Genomic DNA, 23,320 nt, shown 5'->3' with positions numbered 1-23,320 from the left:
GCAAAAGAAGTGTTCATTTCAGTTCCTTTTCAAAGTCTAGATGCATCCTATTTCTATAAGTATTTAATTACTATCTGAACTGAAATCTTTTAGTAATTTCATGATCTTTTTAATAGATCCATAAGGTTCACAGAGGACTCTCTGAAAGTACCTTCTACCGATTTCATATTCCTTTAATTTGGACCTAATTAGGGAGATGATGATAACACAAAGATATGGTTCTGAGAAGAGAAAGGGTGAGAATTTTGTGATCTAAAAATCTCCAAATTTATATTCATCATATGTTCTAGAAAATCTCATCTTCCTTCCTGAAGAATTATTTAGATGACTAACTTTGCCACAAATAAAGTACTATTTTTAAATGAAAAAATAAACAGCTTTATCATCAACTTCAATTATGGTATGAATTTTGAAACTCTTTATCGTGTCCTTTAAAATTAGTTTAAAATAAATGTCTTCCAATTCTTCAATATTTCTTACCAAATTATATTTATCTTCACAATTTTAAGTATACAGGGGCAGACATAAGATTCAACCCAATCTATCCAATAGGGAGGTTTCTGAAACATAGAGCATTGCTAAACAACTGTGCTGTAAAGAAAAGGTATGTTGGAACAAAATAGTGTTAAAAAGCAATTTCCCAAGGGCTGTTTATTGTTCTAGATGTTTATATACATAAGAAAATTAAAAGCTTTGGTTGGATATAAATAATATACTCATGTGAATACAATCTTAACAAGATTAACAAAAAGCTGTGTGGTCAAATCTTTTGTGTATTAAATCTCCGGTCTTAATGCACTGGTTCACAAAAATGAAATTCACTAAATCTAAATATTTTAAGAAAGAAATTCAGTAGTTCAGAGTATAATGTTTACAGAGTATGCATGTTTAAAAGAAATCTGCTACCTGCAGGAATTTGTCTGAAACGCTGACAATTCAAGTAATAAAAATGAATCCTAACAAAACGTTGGCTGTTACCGATGGTTTGTGGTCCAAATGAGTACAGTAAGGGAGAAATCACTGAATAATGAATAACCAACTACTCGTCATTCTCTGTCAGTAGATTCCTTAGAGTAAAGATGATGTAAATTCCATCTGCACAGTTTGAGCAAACACACACCCACAGATCTTGGCCAAATAATTGTCAGATTGAGAATATGGGAATTTATCACCCTTTCAAGTGACAAATATCACTATCTAATTCATTCACTTATTCATGACTGTGCATGACTGTTTCCTACTATAAGGGGAACATCAAAATAACTAGGCCAATGGTAGATAATCAACGATTAGGACAGTTTATAAGATAATATAATGTGTATTGTTAAAGGAAATAGTTCTTCCTGGGTGAAAATAAAGCCCATAACAATAGACAAGGTGTTCATTTCGTTGACCTCGTCAGTGACTGGGAATAAACAGAAAAAACCTTAAGATGAAAGTACTTGTCTTGACTCAACAACCAGTTTCTACTGTGTTTTCCACTATAAATCCATAATATCTGTTTTACATGGATCGTATATTTGCAACTTTCACCTCTCATATAAAAAAATTCTCCTGAAATTAGTCCCAAACTAATTACATCTAATAACAGTGATCATGGATTTACAAAGAATAGGTACAGACATGCGGAAATTACTCAATGTTGTTGGCTATCAAAATTATTTTTGTAAACAGTGTAAAGGAGCTACACCGCAAGTTGTTTTTTGTTGCGTGAGTTCTTTCTTTAAGTGGAAAGTCTAAATTTCAGCCGAGGGATGGTCACCTACTACTTTCCCTGTAAATTCCCTTCCAATATTGCCCATCCAAATGCCACTCCCCTTTTCATATCCTTTTCTCTATCTTCACTGGTTGCTGTTATCCTTTCCTCTCTGTGACCTTCACCTTCACCTCCCAAAAACTTTGAGGAAGACAACTCTTAGGCTTCACCATGTGATTAGTGTGTCTTCGTGATCCAATTGGTGGAGCCTAGACTCTAAACACCATCCGGGTGATCCACTGTGGCATTTATTTATTTATTCACTCATTTTGTCAACACACAAAATGACTAAGTGCTGTCAGTGTGTCAGGCACTCTGTTAGAAGATGAAAGGCCTTTTTGCAGCTTACAGTAGTCTACTTGGAAAGAAAAGCAATTACTTATCCCAACAGCATGGTAGATGTTATTATATCTGTAACAGCACAGGAGACGAGCAGAACATGGAGGAGGAATTTATTTATTTATTTATTTATTTACTAGTTATTGAAATAGTGTCTTGGTTTGATGCCCAGGCTGGAGTGCAGTGGTGCGATCAGGGCTCACAGGAGCCTTGACCTCCTGTGATCAACAATTCTCCTGCCTCAGCCTTCCCAGTAGCTGGAATTACAGGTCCAAGCCATCACGCTTGGCTAATTTTTTTAAATTTTTGTAGAGATGGGGTCTCACTATGTTGCCCAGACTGCTCTTGAACTCCTGGGCTCAATCTCTCTTCCGACTTTGGCCTCCCACAGTGCTGGGATTATAGGCATGATCCACCGCACCCAGCCAAGGGGGAGCTTTTAAATTGGCTAGAAAGGGGAATCCGGAGGCAAAAAGGAGAAAGAGAGCCATCCCAGGAGTCAATTTGTCCTTGACTCTTCTCATGTCCTCACTACACACCTCATCCAATCCATCAGTCGGTCTGACTCCTCCATCTCCACATATCCAATTCACTTCTCTTCATCTCTACTGCTACATGATCTAAACTACCCCCCTCCCCCCATGTCATGTACAGGCTACCACAATAACCTCCTAAATGATATCTCTGCTGCTACTCTTGCTCTCCTACAATCAAATCTGCACAGATTATCAAAAATTAAATTTGTAAAACATTCATCACCTCACGTCTTTCTTTGCTGAAACCCTTCAATGCTTCCTACTGCACTTGGAATAAAATCTAGACTTTTTTTTTTTTTTTTTTTTTTGACACGGAGTTTAGCTCTTGCTGCACAGGCTAGAGAGAAATGATGCGATCTTGGCTCACCACAACCTCTGCCCCCCGGGTTCAAGCGATTCTCCTGCTTCAGCCTCCTGAGTAGAAAATCTAGACTTTTTTAAAGTCTACAATGTTCCATATAGATAAGAAGTATAACATGGTGGTAAAGAGCACACACTCCCATGAACTGGTTCGTCTCCAAGATTTGCTTCTTACTGGGTATGGGCCTTCAAGCAAGCTGCTTAGTCTCTCTTGGTACCACAGTTTCCTCAATAGAATACATGGGTGTGGATGTTTCAGTGAGTTAATGCTAAGCATTTAAAACAGTTACTGGATCGTAGGGAGTTCTATTCAAGTGTTGGGTGTTATTATTATTTAGATGAGTTGTTTTCTGCTAATCTCTCTGTTCATGTCTCCTACTTTCCCCTTGATCACTGCTCTTCAACTATAGTGACATTTCTGCTATTCAAACACACTATGTTTCTCCCTAATTTACAGACAGGTCTTGACTGGCTGGTTCCTCGTCATCATTCTCATCTCACTTTAAATGTCACTTTCTCAAGGAGGTCTTATCAGCTTCCTCCAACTCAGGCCACTCTCTATGATGTCACTCTGTTTTATGTTCTTCAGCTTGAAAGTACCTGGGTTGTTTGTTTACTAGTTTATTGCTGGTCTCCTATAACTAGAGAAGTAAGTTTAATGAAAGATAGGTCAATTTTGAGTCCTCCATGGGTATATTCCTGGACGCCCAGAATAATATCTGGCACAAAGAAGGTATTCAAAAAATATCATCAATGGGTGAACAAATGAATGGGTGAGTGGGAGAAATGGATGGATGGATGAATGGAGGGATCGATAGATGGATGGATGGATGGATAGATGGATGAATGGATAGATGTTGATAAGCGAACAGATGGAAAGATTTTGGACAGATGAATGGATGGCTGGAGGTATGGATGGATGAATACATAGATGATGGATGCATGGATGGATGGGTAAATAAATAGATGGATGATAGATAGAGTGATACTTAAACTTTTGCAAAAGGAATTCATCTGGAGAACCATAAAAGGTGAGTCTGACACATAATATAAGTGTGAAGAGGAAATGGAATCTGAGTCTGGAGAGGTACATTAGACAGACAGAAGCAGATGAGTGAAACTCTTGGATAGTATCTTTCTTCAAATTCCTTGATATATCACCTTGAATATATTAAATAATAAACTTGGAATTGTAGAACCCTCATTGGAAGAATATAAAATTTCAAGTTAAAAAACTAGGGAATAAGCATATCCAACTGCTTTTCTAAAAAAGAAAAGAAAGGGAAGTAAGGGCAAAAACATGGCTGTCAGCTTTCTCTTTATCTTCTAAATTCTTTTCAAATTCTAGCCCACTGGGTGTTTAATAGTGTTTCTTTATTTGCATAGGAAAGTTTTTGATAAATAGTGTTAGAATTTTAAAATATGCCCAATACCATATACGAGGTTTTTTGCAAAGCCTAAAATTAATCAGGGAAGTTACTGAAAGCTCACTTGCATCTTTAGCATCCTACTTATTATTTTGTTTTGACTTATTTATTTAAAACTAATGTTTTTAGTCCAATAATATTTTAACTAATAGTTTTCAGCACTTAATAGATTTTAAAAATCAATCTTTTATTCCAGTGATTCCACATTGCCATTTCGTCCTCCAGCACTTATATTTTTATTTCAATTAACACCAAAGAAGTTGTTAGCACACTCACCTTTATGTAGCGCATGGGTTGCTATTAAGGTTGAACACATCCATAAGATGCTGTTTATATTTATCAACATCTTGGCCTAGAAATTAAGAAAAACACAAAGTAAATCACAAGCATTCAGGTTTAGAGCAGGTCATAAATCACACGCTTTTTGTGCATTGTATGTAATAAGGGTAGTATTAAGTATTAAGTAATAAGAGTAGAAGAAGTAGCTCCTCTTGGACTATAAAAACAGGAGGAAACTTGTAATAGCAGAAGTTATCTCAACGCTTTATTAATATGAATCTCATCCAATGCAGCCATTGCCAAAATCATTCCAGAATACAGTTTGGGAACATATAACAATGTGGATGTGTGTGACAACCACAAGTGGGTAGGCTGTAGGAAGAACAATAGAGACCACAGCTCAAGTAACTAGTGGCTAGGAGCTGGCACAAAGAGAAATGGGTGATCACAAAGTCTACTTAGAAACAGAAAGCTGATCATAAATGGAGCAAGAGAAGATGGGGAGCAATAGAGAGAGATGTTGAACGAAAGACATCTTCACCAAGTGTAAGGTGAGAAGAAACCAATTGGTGGTTAATGCACACAATACCAAAACAGAGAATAAGGACTTCAGCACAGACTTTTTTTAAAGCACAGACTCCATGTAGTTTCTAGCCGGCTAAACAAACAAAATAAATGTATTATAAGGAGGTGTTAATTACAAAAGTGACCAGTTCTTGCCATGAATTTTAAAGTGGTACCAACAGTTCTAAAGTCTCAAGAGTAAAGAATGAAAGAAAATACCCTGTACTGAGTCAAGAAACTGCCCTGGCTTTGCCATTTAATTTATTGCATGACTTTGGAAAAGATGTTTAACAATCTGGGTCTCAGAGTGTTCCCTTCCAGCTCAAATTTCAAGGTAGCTATAATTATGAGGAGGATAAGTAACGGTGTTGGGGAACCATCTAGAAATCAAAGTGCCAACTTCAGAAGAATGGCAAAAGATTATTTGGTCTCTACAGTTGTGCCCTCCTTGGTAGCATTTAGAACTATTCTATAATAGCCATGTGTTTCTCCTTTCTAACACAACTCTGGTTCCATTCTAGTGCCTACCCTCAGCCATATACTTTGGAGGACTTGGGTCAAACCCCAGCCCAAGGGATGATCCTGATATCCTAAGTCAATTACAGAGGTCCCATTCCCTTTTCCAATGATTGGATTTGGAACAGTATATAATACAGTTTTGGCCAGTGAGATGTGAGGGGATCTCTTCCTCCAGGGAAGGGCCCCTGGGAAAGATAGATTCATCCTGAGAAGAGAACAAAGGAAGAGGTGGTCAGTTTTCTTCCCTGGACATTATCATGCTGGAATATTTCTGCTGGAACTGTTGCAGGGATTTTGCATTCATAAGTAAGTGAGATACCTCTGGAAATGAAGCTGAGAAAGAATCAGCAAAGGCGAGGCGTAAGTCCTTAAGGATTAGACCTAGAGTGGACCATGCCTTTGAACTTCATTTTATATGAGATTATAAATGTCATTATTGTTTAAACCCAATAAAATCATGACTTTTTGTTCCTTACAGCTGAAAACATCCTAACTGATATATACTTTTTTAGTTGGGACCCTGAATAACTTCCTTGGAAAATAAATTCTACATTATTTAGCAAACCCAGATTGAAAACAAGCAAATGCTGAATTAGTCATAAATTACAAAACTGATCTTGAACACTTGAACATAAATTGGGCTTGGATTTGTACAGTATTTAATTAATTAAGACCTTTTTTCTTAATATTTTTCTGCATTTGATTTCTTCATATATTTTGAAATGAAAATTAGACCTTTTCAAAACAAAATTTTAAAATTATATAATTCTAGATATTTCCTGAAGAGCTTTTTTTAAGCTAATACATTATACATCCTATATTTTCCATCTATAGACCAAGTGATAATTCACAATGAAAAACATATGGTTGATAATCTTAAATTAACACTGCTAATTAAGTTTGTTATTTATCATATAATCACTAGGATCTGCTAATAGATTTTGTTAAACACTAACTGGGAAATGCCATAATGCTTCTATGTTTCTGGATTTCTTATAAGACAGCACAGCAAGCAGGAAGTATACACATCTCTATGCTATTACAATATTTCAAGGAAAAATAAAGATATCAATTGCACAGCCAAAGTAAATGATTGTATTTTATCATAAAAAGGTGCTAAAGAAAATGCATTCCATGAGTATTAGCTGAATCCAAATAGGAACCCTTTCTTTAATTATACTTATAAATAATAATGTCCTACTTTCCTTCAGGAAAATTTGTTCTCTATTTTTTATTTTTCTTTTTTTCCAGGAAATCTTTATAAGCCTAATTTTAAAAGTTTGGGATCCACTGTCAAATAGCCCAGAATGCAAGTTCTGCATTCTCTACTTATATTGTGTGACTTTAGGTAAAATACTATATCTTTCTAAACCTCATTTTCTGTAGCTACTTAGTTGTGAAAATTAGTACTTATTGAAGTGATCACAGGAATTGATATAATAATGTATATAAAATAAATCTCAGTGATATACAATATATCAGTATGCAATATTTATTATTAAAATTACTAATTCAGACTTTCTGCAGATGTTCTAACATAGTTTCATATCACTAAGAGTAAAAAGAATAGTATTGGGGGCTCTTACATTTGAAAATTATAACCTAGGTTACCACTATAGTAGCAATATACACTTTATGCTTGGAATAAATCATCCTATAACTTATTGCTATGTACTTCAAATTGTTATCTGTAAACATGTCTAATCTCCTCTGTAGGCTTCTGGAAGGCAGAGCTAGGACTTCATTTAACTTAATAATTCCCACAATATTTCTTCAGTGTCAGGTTCAGAGTAGATCCTTGAGGAATGTTTGTAAATCAAATACATGATCAGTGCCTCTATTTCTTATGCAGAAACACCTTTGAAGTTCAGTGCCAACAATTCCTTAACACCTGAAATACTTTTGAATGCTTTTGAATCAGTCCACCTGAAGATTTACCACGACCCAATAATATGATGTTTGTCAATATCTAGAGAGTCAAATCTCATTTAAAAAACCAAAGGTGTGACCCAGGAAAGGATCTTCTGCATTTGAGTTTCCTACTCAATTTAAATACTAAAAACAAACTCTTTGTGCCACACTCAATCCTTATAAAAGTGTCTTTTGTTGGGGAGAGGAGAATGGTCCTCCATCTATATAGGTATAACAAGTATACACATCACTTTCCCTACGATTACCCCTAAGACTAGGTAAGAATACAAGGAAGAGATCAGACATGCTCTAAATACATTTGAATAAGTTGCATAAATATGTTTGAATGAGTTACTCAATTTAAAAATTAGACTGTTTACACTAAATATCGGATCTCTAACTTCTTTCAAAAAATCAGAAGGTCTAGCAACACTAAGTCTATATTTCAGCTGGCTGATCATGAGCATTAACCAAGCAGCAGTCTCTCCCCTTGAGTCTGTGTGCTCACGGCCATTACTGCCCCCACTTAGTCTCTTACCCATTTCCACTCCATGCCTCACCCCTGCAGTCACCTAAGTTTGCAACCCTTGCATTAAAAGATGGTCATTTATTTCTATAGTAAATATATCAGAGGGCTTTATTGATGTTAGCTGCCTCAGAACTACATTTCCATTCCCTCTTCCTTGGAGTCCAAGGCATTCATTCCACTTCTCTAATTTTCTCAAGGCTATGCCCCTATCCTTGGTCATTAAGTTACATCTTGTGTCTTCTATGTTTGATCTTATTAAATGGAAAGCTTTCAGAAGCCTCTTTCTTTGTTTTTAGCACCACTCCAAATCCCTATTTCCATTCTTCCACTTTTCCATGTCTCTCTTATAAGCACCGTCTACTAGTGATAACAAGTCTGTCTGCATGGAAAGACCTGAGAGATACGAGAGCGAATGCCTATATTTAGCCTTCTACTCCAGTGAAGTCATTGAGAAGGGAAGAAAGTCATTGAACAATCCAGGTACAGGGTACTGAGACTGTTTAATCGCCTGGGAGACATAAAAGACAAGGTCAATAGGACTCCTATCCATGAGAAATGTCTGCAGGGAGGATAAGGGACATACCAGGGATGGGCAGCCTCAGAGAGAAAGCCAAGATTCCATTAAATAGATATTTAGTATTCTCCCTTGATTTGGGGGAAGCTCAGCTGACAAGGGGTGACTTAAGGACACAGACACAGTGGTTTTGTCCACCATTCTGCTAACTAGTTACCTCAGACAACCAACTTTCCAGGATACCTCAGCTACAAAGTGGATGTAATGAGTATCACGTATCATATTGCTCCTCGGTTCTTTCTCACAGAAAGAATCATTGTAATGCAGAGAGAAATCACATGATTTAGGTGTGAAATTTCATGAATTTACTTCATACAAGTCATAGCATCGTGTGAATTTATTACTAACCTGAAACTGGATTCCTGAACCTGGACTTGGCTAAGGTTTTTCACATTGTCACCTCTTAGCACTCCTCTGTTCTCTGTCTAGTGAACTCCTTTCTCATTACTCTACCTAAGACATACTGTAGTCTATTCCCTTTCCCACGCTCTATTTTCAACCTAGCACATATCACAATTTTGCCTATGTGATTGGGAATTGCCTTTCTCTACCTACCATCATAAAAGTTCCAACAGGGCAGCCTTTGATGTTTTGTTCACTCCTGTATCCACAATGCCTAGAATACTCAGTAAATATTTGTTAAAAGAATGAATATATACCCATTTTACATAATTAGATGTATACTATATACACAGTTTTGTCTATCATTTTTTTCACTTAAAATACATTATATTTTGGAGAATGTTCCAAATCAGCAAATACAATTTTTCCATGTTATTTTTGACAGCTGCATAGTTTTCCATTAGGTGGAATACAGCAACTTTTATTTAAACAGTTCCCTAAGATGAGCCTTTACACTCTTCCCAGATATTTGCTCTTAGAAGCAATGCTGCAAAGAACATCCTTGTCCATTTGTCTTGGGTGACATTGGTACCAATATCCATCCATGTAATAATGTTGAGAAGTGGAGTTGCTGGATTAAAGAGTATCTACATCTTTTTTAAAAATTTGATAAATAATCAAAAACATGTGATTGCCAAATTATTTTTTAAAGTAGAGGAACCTATTTACATTTATACAATAGTATATGAGAGACCCAGTTCCTCCACAACCTGGCCAACACAAACTTGCATCAAACTTTTTTATTTTCTTTTTGCCAGGCACAGTGGCTCACGCCTGTAATCCCAGCACTTTAGGAAGCCAAGGTGGGTGAATCACTTGAGGTCAGGAGTTCGAGATCAACCGCCATGGCCAACATGGTGAAACCCCACTCTACTAAAAACACGAAAATTAGGCAAGCATGGTGGTAGGTACCTGTAATCTCAGCTACTAGGGAGGCCGACACAGGAGAATCGCTTCAACCGGGAAAGCGGAGGTTGCAGTGAGCTGAGATCGTGCCACTGCACTCCAGCCTGAGTAACAGAGCGAGACTCCATCTCAAAAAAAAAAAAAAGAAAAAAAAAGAAAAAAATTATTTTTTTTGTTACTCCTCTGGTGAAAAAATGGTGTGGCATATCATTGGTGTTTTAATTACTATTTATTTAATTACAGATGAGGCTGAGCGATCTTTTATATAATTTTAAAACTCTGTCTCTTTCAGCCACTACCTGTACATAATTTTTGGCTCATATTTTGATAGATGTGAACTTTTCAAAGTTATTTATAAAAGTCCATGGACTATCGAGAGTTATTAGTTCTTTGTCTCTCATATGTCATAGATGTTTTCCAAATGTGTTACTTGCTTTTGTGTAATTTTTACTTAGACTTATCAATATTTCCTAGAATGGCACTGGGTTTCATGTTTTGCTTAGAACAGGTTTCTCTATTCCTAACTTATTTTTTTTAATCCCATGATTTTCTTTTATCATTTTAAAAAAGTTATTCCCTACATTTCATATTTGATTCATCTTATATTTCTTTTACGATGAGAAATCAGGTAGAGACTGATTCTTATTTTGTGTAGACTGATTATTTTGCGTGGACCCATCAATTGTCCTGAAACCATTTATTGAATAATTCTTCTTTTCCACTGAATGTCCAACTTCATTTGAGTCAGTTTCTGGAATCTGTCTTCTGATTAATGAAACTGAACAATTTTAAAAACAATATGCCCCTCTCTGATCTATTTTATAGATTTAGTAGAAACTACATGGCTTGGGTAACGCAGTTATTATTAAAATTATAGAATTAGATCAATATGAATCCCACAGACATAATATATTATCATCTCTTTATTGTATAGTTTTTCAAAGTACTTACTCTTGTGATCTTTATAATTGCATATTCATTTAATAGATTATGACATTAAATGTCCAAAAGTAGTCTTTGCTTGGTTTTCTCAGCTAGTGAGTTCAACTCAAACTTTCTGATTCCAAGTCCAGTGCTCATTCTACTATACCTCAAGTAATATCAAATCAATAATTTAATAACAAAAATATTATATCAATATATGTGTTTATTGTAAAATATGTAATCTCATTTTACAGACATAAACACCTCTTAAAATCCTTAGAAGAATGAGGTAGGATATATATATATGTGGAAAATATATACATTTGTATCCTTTTATAGATGGTAAATCTACCCAGAGGTGTGTTTCAGGAAACAGAACTGATACATTAAACAAAGATTCTTTGTACTGACCTCTGAAATACAACCACCTCTAACACATTCAATGGTAAGAACTTAGCAGTGTTTAAAAACCCTGTACACACACACACGCGCGCGCACACACACGCACCCACACACAGAAAGAGAGAGAGAGAGAGACTTTATATATATATGTAATTTACCAAGTCTAGGCTACAAGAGGAAACTGGCAAAAATTCGCTAATTGAAATGGAGCTCGGCCAAGACATTCATCTCTAAGCCCCCTTTTTCTGATTCCAAATCAGGGAGAGTACATGCTTTGTGTTTTCTGGTAAAATACAGACCTGTGTAACAATCAGTATATTTTTTCAGACCAGAGTAAGTAACTCCCAACAATGAGTATTTGTCAGTCCTAACTGGTTTCTCTGGGTGGGTGGTGAAAAAACACCTTACTACATACAGTCATTAATTCTTTCCCTCAGAAGAACCGTGTGTCTTGAGAAGCTCTGCTCCATCACAGGGCAATATTCCATTTTAAATACAGTGTTTACCGATGTTTGTCCATGAATGACGTCAACAAAAGTGTTTAAATCTCACCAGGAAAGGAGGGGTAAGTTACCAGACTTTGGGAGACAGCGTTAGTTGATCTTTGTGCTCTCAAAGGTTCTGTTACTCAATTAAGTGACCAATCATTAACTCCAAAGTATTTAAGCCTAATAATGCCACAAAAGAGAGAACAATGGATAGGATCTTTAACATTAATCATCGTCACCTTTGGTTTAGCTGTTTCGGTCCTTTCCAACCAGAATTTACAAGTGTATAGATACAGGTATTCTGGAATATCAAAGGCATCTCCCTCCAGTTTGCAAACACAGGGAAAAAGAAGAAACTTACATCTGTAAACCTATGTAAATCTAGGGGGTTTCCTTTCAAACCTCTTTTTTTTGAAAGCAGGAAATACAATTTAAAACCAACTCTGTTTTTATCTACCAAAAGAAACAAAACTTTGAGTTCTGACATAAATCCTAAATGATTGTCTTGAATCTCATCCTGCTTCCTACCTAATCTTCTCACAAGAAGATTAAGGACTGTGGACTTGGTGCTGGAGGAAGTAATTGCTCAATCACATTGGAATCCATTGGAACCCTTTGCAATATTAGTGCGGGCAGACAATACAATTCTAACATACTTCTTTCTCTACTCAGAGCTCAGAACAAGAAGTCAGACTCTTGGAGACCTTCTCCCTGATGTACTTGCTCTTAACATTTCCAACTTACAAACTGGGAACCGCTTCTATCTCAGAACACTAATTGTTGCTTCCATTGGTACCTTCCTATTTTTATAACACACTCACAACATCCTATTTTAGGACTTTATGTATTTTCAGGATGGGTTTGGCAAAATTGTCAAGAAGTACTTAAAACAATTAGATCACAGCTTTCAGCAGACAAAAAGAAAAAGACGTAGATGTTAGCTACAGAATCTGAGGTGATAGAAGAGATCTTTAAAACCCAGTTCTTTCAATATAGAGCAAAATGGGAGGACTTAAAATGCAGCTCTCAGTAGCACCGTCTCGTCTGCGCCAAGCTTGTCCAGGTCTCCAGCTCAGCCACTCCCTAAATAGGTGCTGAGTTTCCAGTCCCCGCCAGGTCCCCGCTAAGGCTCCTCATTGAGGTACAGGAACCTCAGTGACACTCGCAGCCCTTCCATGTTTGTGCCCATGAAATTCTATTAGTCTTGTCGAACGGCAATATTTGCCATTCCAGGCGAACTCTTTATGATAGTCTGAAACGAAATTAATCTGTTAATTGACTAAAAATGATCTTTAGACTGACCTGAATGTATTTAAAAAGTCAACAAATGGAACACAGTATAAAGTCGTCTCATTTTTCTGATAAAAAGTTTGCTTGGAGTAAATTTTAACCTCTCCCCTGCCTCAAAACAAAAGCACTATGCCCCTCCTACCACTCCCAAGAAGCAAGCAAAAAAACTAAAAAACAAAACAAAACAAAACAAAAAACCCTTAAATAGCCTTTTAATAAGAGTGTTTAGCGTGGTCTGGATGCAACTCGGGTCAGTTCCAGACACAGCCGGCCCGGAGCCCTCCGGGCGAGGCCACTCGGCTCTCTCGGCTAAGCCGGGCCCCGCCTTCCCTGCCCCGCCCCCACTGGCCTCGGCTGCGCCGGCCGCTTGTGCGGCTGTACTGCAGTCTCCGAGCCCAGGAAGTCACACCCGTCTGGGGCTGGGAGCCGAAGCTCCAACCCACGTGGCGGCTGGCGAACCCAGCCGCTGCGGGTAGCTCCCGTTGCGGGTCCTCCCTTGGCGCGGGCTGAGCGAGTGGGGGCGGCTCCCAGACCCAGCCCCTTTGGGCGGGACTGGCCCACCTCCGCTCGTCTGGTTCTTTCCCACCCTTCCATCCCGGCACGCCTCTGCAGTCACATTTGTTGCCGCTGGGAAAGGAAAAAGAGTATCCTAAAACGAGTCTCGAAATTCAGACCCAAACTCCGAAACGAACCCTTCCGGTCCGTTCCTGGCTGTTTGAATGCCATCTGCCCCATCTCCGTTCCTTTCTTCTTTCCCTCCCCTCCACGGTCCTTTTTCCTTCCACTTCCCTTCCTTCCCTTTCTTTTTTCCTCCCGCCGCCCGACTTCTCTCAACTTTCGCGTCCGACGCGCGCCCTTAAGTTGAGGAAGTTTAAGTTTTGGATTAGAAGCACTTCTTTTGCAATATCCTGGGGCGGGGCCCTAGCCTTGGGTTCAAGTGGTCAAGGGTTTTGAGAGCACGGCATTTGTATTATCTTTCTAAAGACGCACAGGGTGGCGCGTCGAGACCTCTGAAACCTGGCCCCACCCAGGCCATGTGCGTTAGTCCACTAAGCGGCGAACTCGACTCAGGGCGCCGCGTGCGTTCCAGCCGACTCGCGAGAAGGCGTCTCTGCACTTTGCACATACCAAGACCTTTTTTCAGGGTCCTCCAACCCGCTAGATGTACGCCGCAGATTGTGGAGTGCAAAATGAATGACTTAAGGGGAAACTAGGGCCTTCCATCCTTGAACACAAGGTTGTGAAAGCTGCTGGCTAGGTCTGGGGGGCTCGTTTTTCGCAACCCGTGCGGGACTTCTCCATTAGGGGGCGCCCACACCCGCCGCAAAACTCCCAATTCCTAGACATCTAGGTTCTGCAAGTCCTGTGCGCTGAACTGAGGGCAGATCCCAAGGAGCGCACCGCCTCCCTCGCTCCTCCCTCCCTGCTGCCTTGGAGGACGGGGAAGGCAGGGATTTCACACTAGCCATTCATTTGTCAGCTGTGGGGGAGGGGACGCAGAAGCTAGAGAGACAGAACAGAGGCTGGGAGAGGGGAAGGGAAGCAGAGAAGATGGAGACAGAGGGAGACACAAAGATGAGAAACGCGACCGAGAGAGACTCTGCCGCGGGTGTGCGCGCGGCAGGACAACTCTCCAGGCACCGTGTAGATTTCTCCCCCTTCCCGCAGCATCTCCTAGGGACATGCAGGACTTGCCGAGACGCAGTTGGATTGGAGAGCAGTTTAGGCTATGATACTATTTTTGTACCCCGCTCTCCGTTGCCTAACACCCAGACCGCTCCACGCCCAGTGACACAGACCACGAGCCAGGACAACCCGGATGCCCTCGGTCCGCACACACCAGGGATGTCGCCCTACAGCGCCCACGCCTCTGCAGGACAGTGGGGCGCTCCTGCCAAGGACGTCCCCCGGGGCTCCCGGCACACGCGCCCGCCGCTGCCGCTAGACCTGCCAGTAAAGTTGCTCAACTAGAGCGGAGAACTAGGAGGGGGTGGGGGATACGTAAGGAAACGGAGGACTCCTGTAGTCTGGGCGAGAGTACTGGACCCAGAGGCCCCTGATGCGGGTCCCCGTGCCACCTTTGTCTGCAGTGCGCTCTGGGTGCCGGTTTGCTTGTTGAGATGGGAGCGACAGACCCCATTTCGCTCTTCAGGATGAGAAAAATTACTGCACACCCCTGCCGGTTCAGAACAGGCTTTTCCCGCCCAGGGGCCTCCCAGACCTCCGCGGAGCTCCAACAACCCCACCCCCCATCCTCTGCTCCTTGCTTGCTGGCCCCTTCGCACCGCGCGCAGGACAAAAGAACCCAGGGGCGCCGGGAGAGAACCGTGACAGTCCCCAAGTCGTCAAAGAGACACGGCGGGGATCCTGCACCTCCCCCGGCCAGACCTCCTCCCAGACTGCCTGCGGTCTGAAGGGGTCAGGTCCGCGCAGGTCCCAGGCTGCTTGGGCGCCGGGTCGCACTGTCAGGAGCTGCCCGGGAGTGGCTTTCCAGGAACACCAGGCACTGACCACACACCAGGGGCTGGGAAACCAGGTGGCCTGCACCAAGGCAGCTTCGGGGACTTGTCTGTGGCAAGTCTTGGTAGTCCCCATTCAAACTTTTGCCTCGAGCGTGTTAAGAACAACAACAACAAAAAAATCAAAGTGCCAAAGGTCCCTCTCTTCTCTACAGCTCAAGAACCCACCACTTTTTATGATTTCTCTACAATTTATTCCCTCCCTTCCCCCAATTCCGTTAGTCATTTTACCCCCACTCCACCCTGCGTTTCTTTTGTCTGAATCTTTTTCAACACCAAGGTCCCTCTGTATCCCTCTCCCCAAAAGCCCTTTTGAAAGTTACCTGCATTTTTTAAGTGCCTACATTTTCTTAACTTCGCCTTACAGCTCCTTGCCTTAATTAAAGCCTTCTACCAATTGCAATGTACTTCTTTTTTCTAAGATCGGGGGGTTTTTTCTATAAGTTTTTTTGTTTTTGTTTTTTAAGGGGGGAACAAAAGAAACGTGATTACCTTCGAAGGCGGCTTATTGCAGTTTGGGGGGAAAATTCACTGCAGCGCTGCGCGACTGGGTTCGGCGTTGCCCAGGCGGGTCACATAGGAAGCGTGGTGGCCCAGGGAAGGGTGCGGAGGGTGCGGGACGGTGCTGAAAGATGCAGGAGGATGCGGGGCTGGCCGAAGATCTTGGTCCCAGCTCCTGTCCACAACACCTAATGTTCTCTGTTGTTGCGTCCGCACGCCTGGAGTTCTTCCCCAGAAAGGCTCGGGGCAGCTCGCCTGCAAGTTCAAATGCGGGTTGTGACACCCATCATCATTATATCACTGTACCGTCAGAGCCGAGGAGGAGACTCAGAGAGAAGAAGGAGGAGGGAGAGGAGGAGGGTTCATTCACAGGCTCCAAAAGCGCTCCACAGCTTCAGCCACTCCTAAGAGCCCAGGCTTGGAAAGCAGGCGGAGGGGCGGAAAGGCAGTTCCCCGCGCCTGCGGTAGGGACCGCCTGCCTCCCTCCCCAGGCACTCCCACCTCTTGGCGTTTCTTCCTGACAAGAAGTACCAATCGGCTTGGGGACAGCAGCACTCCCCATTCAGGGACTCACTCAGTAACATCGCTCTGCTCGCGGAAACCATTGCCCTCCCACTCCTTCCCCACCCCCACTTCCCCGCCCCCCGTGCAGCTAGTTCTGGGTTAGGGGAAAGGAGCCCCCAGGCTCTTAGGGGGCAGGCCAGCAATAGACAATTGAGTACGATCACTTCTTCTCGGGAGCACACAAAACTGTAAAATCAGCAAAGAACTTGGTTACAGCGTGTTTACGCGCCCACAGAGCTTGCCTGTCCCATCAAAGGGAAGTGTCAGGCTCAAGGCTCCTGCCAACCTGAAAGAGACACTAAGAAAACGAGATCCTTCGGAGACCTAGAGGGAAAGTGTAAGAATTCCCCACTGCACTCCCAGGGAACTGCCCAATGGGGAGCCCGGCGTCAAAAGACCCTGGTAATAAAGGGCTGGACAGGAAATTCCCTCAGGCAAATCCCTTGTCGAATTCAAAGAGAATACTTTTCCTCTGCCACAAATCTCTCCCCACATAAGTCTAGATTCTGCTTTCTTCGTTCTTCCTTTCCTTCAGTCTTTCCAAGTATCTCTGAGTACAATATTTGATAATTTTCCTGAGTAACAGGGACTTCTTGAAAGTATCAATCACCTTTCATGCTGTCAGGAAATAAGACCATAATCTTTCATGCGTTTATGCGATTTTTTTCTTCAGTGAGGCCCATCCCACTGTGTAAACGGCATCAACACATGGAAGAGTCCCGTGCATTGTGTTACAAAAGATTTCCAATAGGACCTTATAGAGCAAAGGGTCAAACAGTTGACACAAAGGATTTCTGTCCCCTTAGAAAAGAGGGACTTTGGATTTTCCTTTTCTTTGAAGTCAAGTATGAGTTTATACAATAGGAACAAAATAAATCCAAGGTGCACATCAGTATAACACTAGGGATACTAGAATGGGTGGCAAACTTTTCCTTCTACACAAATATGAAAGTATCCTCACAACTCTTCTCTCTGAAGCCTCTACTTAGAAAATTATATTAAACATAGGACCTCAGAACAGTAGTGATTAAAGATGAAAGCCAATTTTTCCTCTCAACTCCTTTCATTAGTTTGGTTTAAACTTACACGTTAAAACTCTTAGTAACCTAGACTCTTATGCATGCACATTTATAAGATTTCTTTATATTTTGTAATTTGTAGGCATTCAGCGTGGTCATTGATTTTAAGTGACAAACAGGTAGAAGACTTGTCAGGATGATTTCAGGTCTCACAATGTGCATTTTTAATTTCTTTTGTTATTTATCAGCTCACTGCGGTGAGCAACATAACTATCAGTTACATCATTTGGAGATCGATTTGTTTTTGCAGTGAATTATTTATTCTTAGTAAATTTATTGTACTACCATTACAAACATTGAAATTTGATTTCATCAAATATTTAGAAAGATAGTCACAGAGCAGAATCAGACTTCAACCTTCATGTATAACATGTAAGCAAACTAAGGTGCAGAAAGTGACTGTCCCAAGGTCACACCAGTGGTCTTTTCAGTGCTTCTCATAGCAACTTTAGATTCAAGATTGCTCGATTCAGGAAGGGGGAGAAATAAAATAAAATGAATCTTCATGGAAATATATACTCTAGACATTAAGGTAGACCTTTCTGTGAAACCCTCCAAGATATGGATTTTTATTCTCTTTCTTAAATTTGAGTAAATCTAGTTGAGCTTCAAAGTGTTCAAGTAACCTGCCCAAGGCCATTTTGTAAGTGACAGATCTGCCAGTCTGAAAAGCTTATTATCTATTACCCTTTTGTCCCTTTATGATACAGTTAAGTAAAACCTTTCAAAAAAGGAGAACTAGAGCAGAAACAAGCAAGTAATAGCAGATTAATGCCCATTTTTAGGGAAATGTTAATAGTTAAAATTCTCTATAAATAATGCCATCTGTACATAATGGAACATGGTTGAAAGTGATGGGTTAGATACTTTTTACATTCTGAGATGTTTTCATTTATGTTGCCAAATTTGATTCTCTAGTCCTCCAAAATTTATAGTTTCTTTTAATGCCAAGAGATATCACAACCCTTGACCGAATAGTTCTACAGGACAAAGGCACTTTCTCAGAGCTGACTTAAGGAATTAGAATATGCACAATGTTCAAAAGCTTTATACTGCCTGTCTTCTCTCTTCTTTGACTTGTAACATTATTATTCAGAAAATTAAATACTTCTTCAGGTTATCAGATAACTAAAATGAAATTATATCCCAGGGAGATCTTCTTTCAGTCTCTAGGGCAGACTTTCCCCTCTAGCTATCTAAAATAGAGAATGGATAAAAAAGAAAAAGGAAAACATACCGGGTATATTAAGAATAGAGTCTATGGTTGTATTATCATTTCTGTGTAACTGTTTTTAATGACTTTCTTTCATCAAGAGAAAGAAAATGAGAGAGTATTTATTTCTGATTCTCCAATGCCTGACAAAACTATCAGAAGTTTTTGAATGGGAAAATATATTTTTTTCAGGTTTTGTAACTAAAATTGTATTTATTTGTCCATTACACTCAAGTATGAATCAAACAGTAATTAAAATCTTATTCTGAGTCCCCCTTTAAATCATGTCCTTGTACTGGGGATATTCTTTACGAAAACTCCAAGATCCCAGGTATAAATAAAGCAAGATCTTCATTCACAGTGCTTGTGTCTAAACGAAACCATAAGCCAGAAGCTATGTGCCTTGCTTCCTTGCTTTGATCTTGTCTTTGGGATCTTGGCTGAGCTCAGGGGCAGCAAGCCAATGACTTGGAGAGGAAAGGTGTAGATGGCTGATGTGTCTCCAGGGAATTTTATTATCTTCATCTAAACCTCCTTCTGGAGTTCTTTAGGATCACATTTCAGACTTCTCCTTTTTTATTGATCAGGTGAACTGCTCTTAGACATGGCATCATCTATTGCTGCTATAGGGATGACAAGATTCCAGTCCTATTCAAATTCAGAAAACAAAGAGCTTAGTTTCAACTCCTTGATCTGACTGGGCCTAGGCACGATGAAGCAAGTTATCCTCTCTGGATGATGCAATAATGCTACAGATTAAAAAATGTACTTTTATTAACTTTCAAAGACCCTAGGAAAAGGAAGCCCATCCTCTAAGATTGTGTCATAATTTAAAAATAAAATAAAATAAAACACTACAGATTAGGGACAGACATTTTATCCAGCACTTTGAATTCTCTTTGGCTTTCTAGGAAATACAGAAATATAAGGTCTTTGTTGCCTTCTTTTTATTCTTAAAAAAGAAATCTTGCAAAAGGCAAGGTGAAGGTGGCAATCTCATTGTGCTTTAACCTGAAGTATAAAATTGGTCTGATAAATTAAACACAGACAAATTTCCTCAGAAAGCCATAAAACATTAGATTTTTCCCAGAAATCAGATATTGAATTTTTGCTCTCCAACCCCCAAATCAAAATGTTACAGTAAAATGTTTGTTTTAATAAATTTTTTTTCTCCTATGCTGTAAATGTCCTCTTCATGGTTGAGCAGATTTCTCTAGAACTTAACTGAAAGACCATCTACATCACGACAGAACTATGCAAGCCAAAGCCAAGTTCCAACATGGAGTGATGGGAGAGGCCGGGCTGCCGAGAGGAGATGACTTCATTAGTGAGAAGAGAGGCTCTCTGAGTCGGTCCTCAAGGCAGCCAAATGGCTCAGCACATCTGCACTCACCCTGGGAGGCTGCCTGGAGCAGAGCATCAAAAACGCTATCTTTTTTATAAAGAAAAAGATGACGGTATAAAGAACGCAGTCCAACTAAATTGAATCAAAGATTGTATCACTCTTACTCCCTCCTTAGTCACTTTCTCAAAGTCTTTTTCTTCCCTCCCCACAGTCTGAAAAATATAGGTCATTTTTATAAAGCATTTGTCTGACTGGAGCAAGACAAACTGAAGAGTCGGGTTTCTGAACACAAGGAAGCGGTAGAGATCTTAGAATCGATGAGGCAGGGCGGAATACAATGCAGAAGGTTTCTTAAGAGGCAAAACTTTTGCAGTTGCTGTTTATTTTCAGTGACTACCAGTTTCCATGTATTTAATTAGACTACAGTGGGACCAAGACAAGGAGCATAAGGAAAGCTGCTGCACTGATGGTGCAAAAAGACACATGCCATCATTAATGTCTCTGTGGTGAGCAAAGGTAGAATGCAAGACAGAAAACAAGGAAACCTCTATGTTGTGAGAGAAGTGTTCAGCATGGGTATCAACCAGCACATAGAAGTAGCAAGCGTACATTCCATTTTTATTCTATTGACAAAAAGAATTGCAGGACTAATGCTTGCTCCCATTAAAATATGAGAAATCACATTTTAACCCTACAAATCAAAGGTCAAATATTTGTTGTAATAATTCCCCCCCCAAAAAGAGAAGAAGATCTGTAAGACTCAGCAAATACTTATTACAAACAGACTGCTTTCAATTTTTTATATTTTCTCTCTTCAATTCAACAAAAGTTTATTGAGCAACTTTTATGTGCATTGTTTTAGATAGTAGACATTATTCAAAAAAGTAACAATTATTTTCCATCCTTAAGGAGTTTATAATCTCTCTAGAAAGAAATTAACTCATTGGAGTAGCCAAAGTTACAACTGATCTACAAAATGACTAGTGAACTTAGAGGAAAATTATACATAAATATTTTTGTCTCCACTGGCTGGTTCAGCTAGACATCATTTAAAAATAACATCCCATTGACTACAAATGGATGAAGGAAGGATAATAGTTGCGCAAATCTATCTCCCTTACTGGAAAATCTTTTTCATGTACATATGCTATTAACACTGAATCCCACACACTAACTTCATTGCACATGGACAAAGTCATCTTTCTTATTTTCTTATAATATAGTTGGTAAAATAACAACATGTTATTTTACTAACATGTTGGTATATATATTTACCAACTATATACAACTATATACATTGGTGTATGCAATATAGTTAGTAAAACAACAACATTTTACACATAGTCAAACATTTGTACTATGTGAAAAAAAGGAGAACGATAAACAAAAACATTGATTGTCATCCTAATAAGAAAAGAAGCTAAGGGAAATTGAACACTCTAAGGGTACTAGGGTCTCTGACTACTGGGCACCAGTGTCAAATGTAGTCACTAGAAAACAAGAGAAAAGAACAATGTGCTGAAAATTCTCCTTCTTAGTTATCATAAAGTTAAAATAATATGACTGCAATCTATAGGCTTCCCTCCCAAAAGAGCTTGAGAATGTGTAATGACCTTTCCTATCCCCATTTCTACAACTCATTTGGTAACTTTTTGTTTTATCTTTGGTCTTGTGGCAGCTGTCTTTTCTTGCCTCCTCCCTCCCATATCATCTCACAAGGTAACTAACTTAGTTTGGATACCCACAGCAACAAACCCTGTGAGGATTCAAATGCAAATAGTTTATTTGAGAGGTGAGATCAACAACCATCCATAAGGAAGTGGGAAATGAAGCAGAGAAGGGAAGGAGGATGGCAAAAGGTGCATTTCCAGCAGGTTGCACTCTGGGTAAGTGGAGCTTATTCCCATTAGAAATGCTCAGGAACAGTACAGAACAGACATGCACCTCAGAAGCATCCCATCTAAGAGGTGAGGGAGCTGAAGTATTTATACACTTGCTTGTGGAGGGCTTCTACAGGGAGTGTTTATCCTGTCCAATTTCTATCCTATGCACAGGCAGACTGGGCTCTGATTTATTTCCACAAAGGACAAAGGACCACTGAAAGCAATAAGCTAAAAGATGTAGGTAGGGGCTGCAATTAGAACTTGGGCTAGCATGCCCAGAAATGATACAGGTGAGGGACTATGGGTGGGGTACCAATTACATCTGCTGTAACTCTCAATATTCTCATCACTACCAAGCCTGGTTAGGGTTGCAGGCTTTGCTACCTTGGTTGGAGCAGGATAAGGTGACAAGTCTTAGGATATTGGAGATAAGTGTGAATTCTTCCATCAACTCCTTCCTCTCTCAGCTCCTTTCCTCCACCAGGATCATCCCTACTGCTACCTTCATACACCCAGGGCTGCCTCATAGCTAAATCCCCAGCCTGAGTCTCAGTGCTTCTTCTCCCTCCCAGAGACCTAGTTAGATTCCCTCCCATCTCAATTCCTGAGAAGAATTATCCAGATAAGGCCTGAAAACTATTGTCCCAGGAATCATAAATGAACCTTCAACTGATGATAGTTAAGGTCCAGAAGGGCTATAAATTACCGTAGTCCAAAGTCTTCTTACTTCAGATGTGTGTGTGTGTGTGTGTGTGTGTGTGTATACAGAGAGAGAGAGATAAAATGTAAAATGACTACATCATTTAAGAGTGCTCTACACCTGAGAATTTCATTAGAGAGTAGAGATGAAAACAGGAATACAACATACTCTCTGCTTTGAGAAACACTGCAAACTCAAATAACTTACTGAGGCCAAGAGGATATCATACAAGAGTGAAGTAGAGAAGTAAGCAATAGAGAATAGAGAGCAGTCTCTTCATCTAAAGACTCATTACTGCTTAGTTCCAGCC

The 23,320-nt window shown here is 39.9% G+C and overlaps 1 protein-coding gene across 4 annotated transcripts in view; it reads right to left on the bottom strand.

Annotated features, from left to right (window-relative positions):
* VCAN (versican) overlaps positions 1-16,776 on the bottom strand; it is a 110,514-nt gene extending 93,738 nt beyond the window's left edge. For all 4 annotated transcript variants that reach the window (XM_011944220.1, XM_011944222.1, XM_011944221.1 and 1 more), the window contains exons 1-2: positions 16,218-16,776; positions 4,695-4,770 (exon numbers count right to left, since the gene is read on the bottom strand). In XM_011944220.1, the coding sequence (XP_011799610.1) occupies positions 4,695-4,764 (70 nt within the window). In that variant the 5' untranslated portion in view covers positions 4,765-4,770; positions 16,218-16,776. The remainder of the gene's footprint in view (positions 1-4,694; positions 4,771-16,217) is intronic.
* Between the last annotated feature and the right edge of the window lie 6,544 nt (positions 16,777-23,320).

Source organism: Colobus angolensis, unplaced genomic scaffold (assembly GCF_000951035.1).
Source record: "Colobus angolensis palliatus isolate OR3802 unplaced genomic scaffold, Cang.pa_1.0 Scaffold23, whole genome shotgun sequence".
Classification (NCBI taxonomy): domain Eukaryota; kingdom Metazoa; phylum Chordata; class Mammalia; order Primates; family Cercopithecidae; genus Colobus; species Colobus angolensis.
Note: the sequence above shows the minus strand (reverse complement) of the source record. Positions and strands in the feature narration are given on the sequence as shown.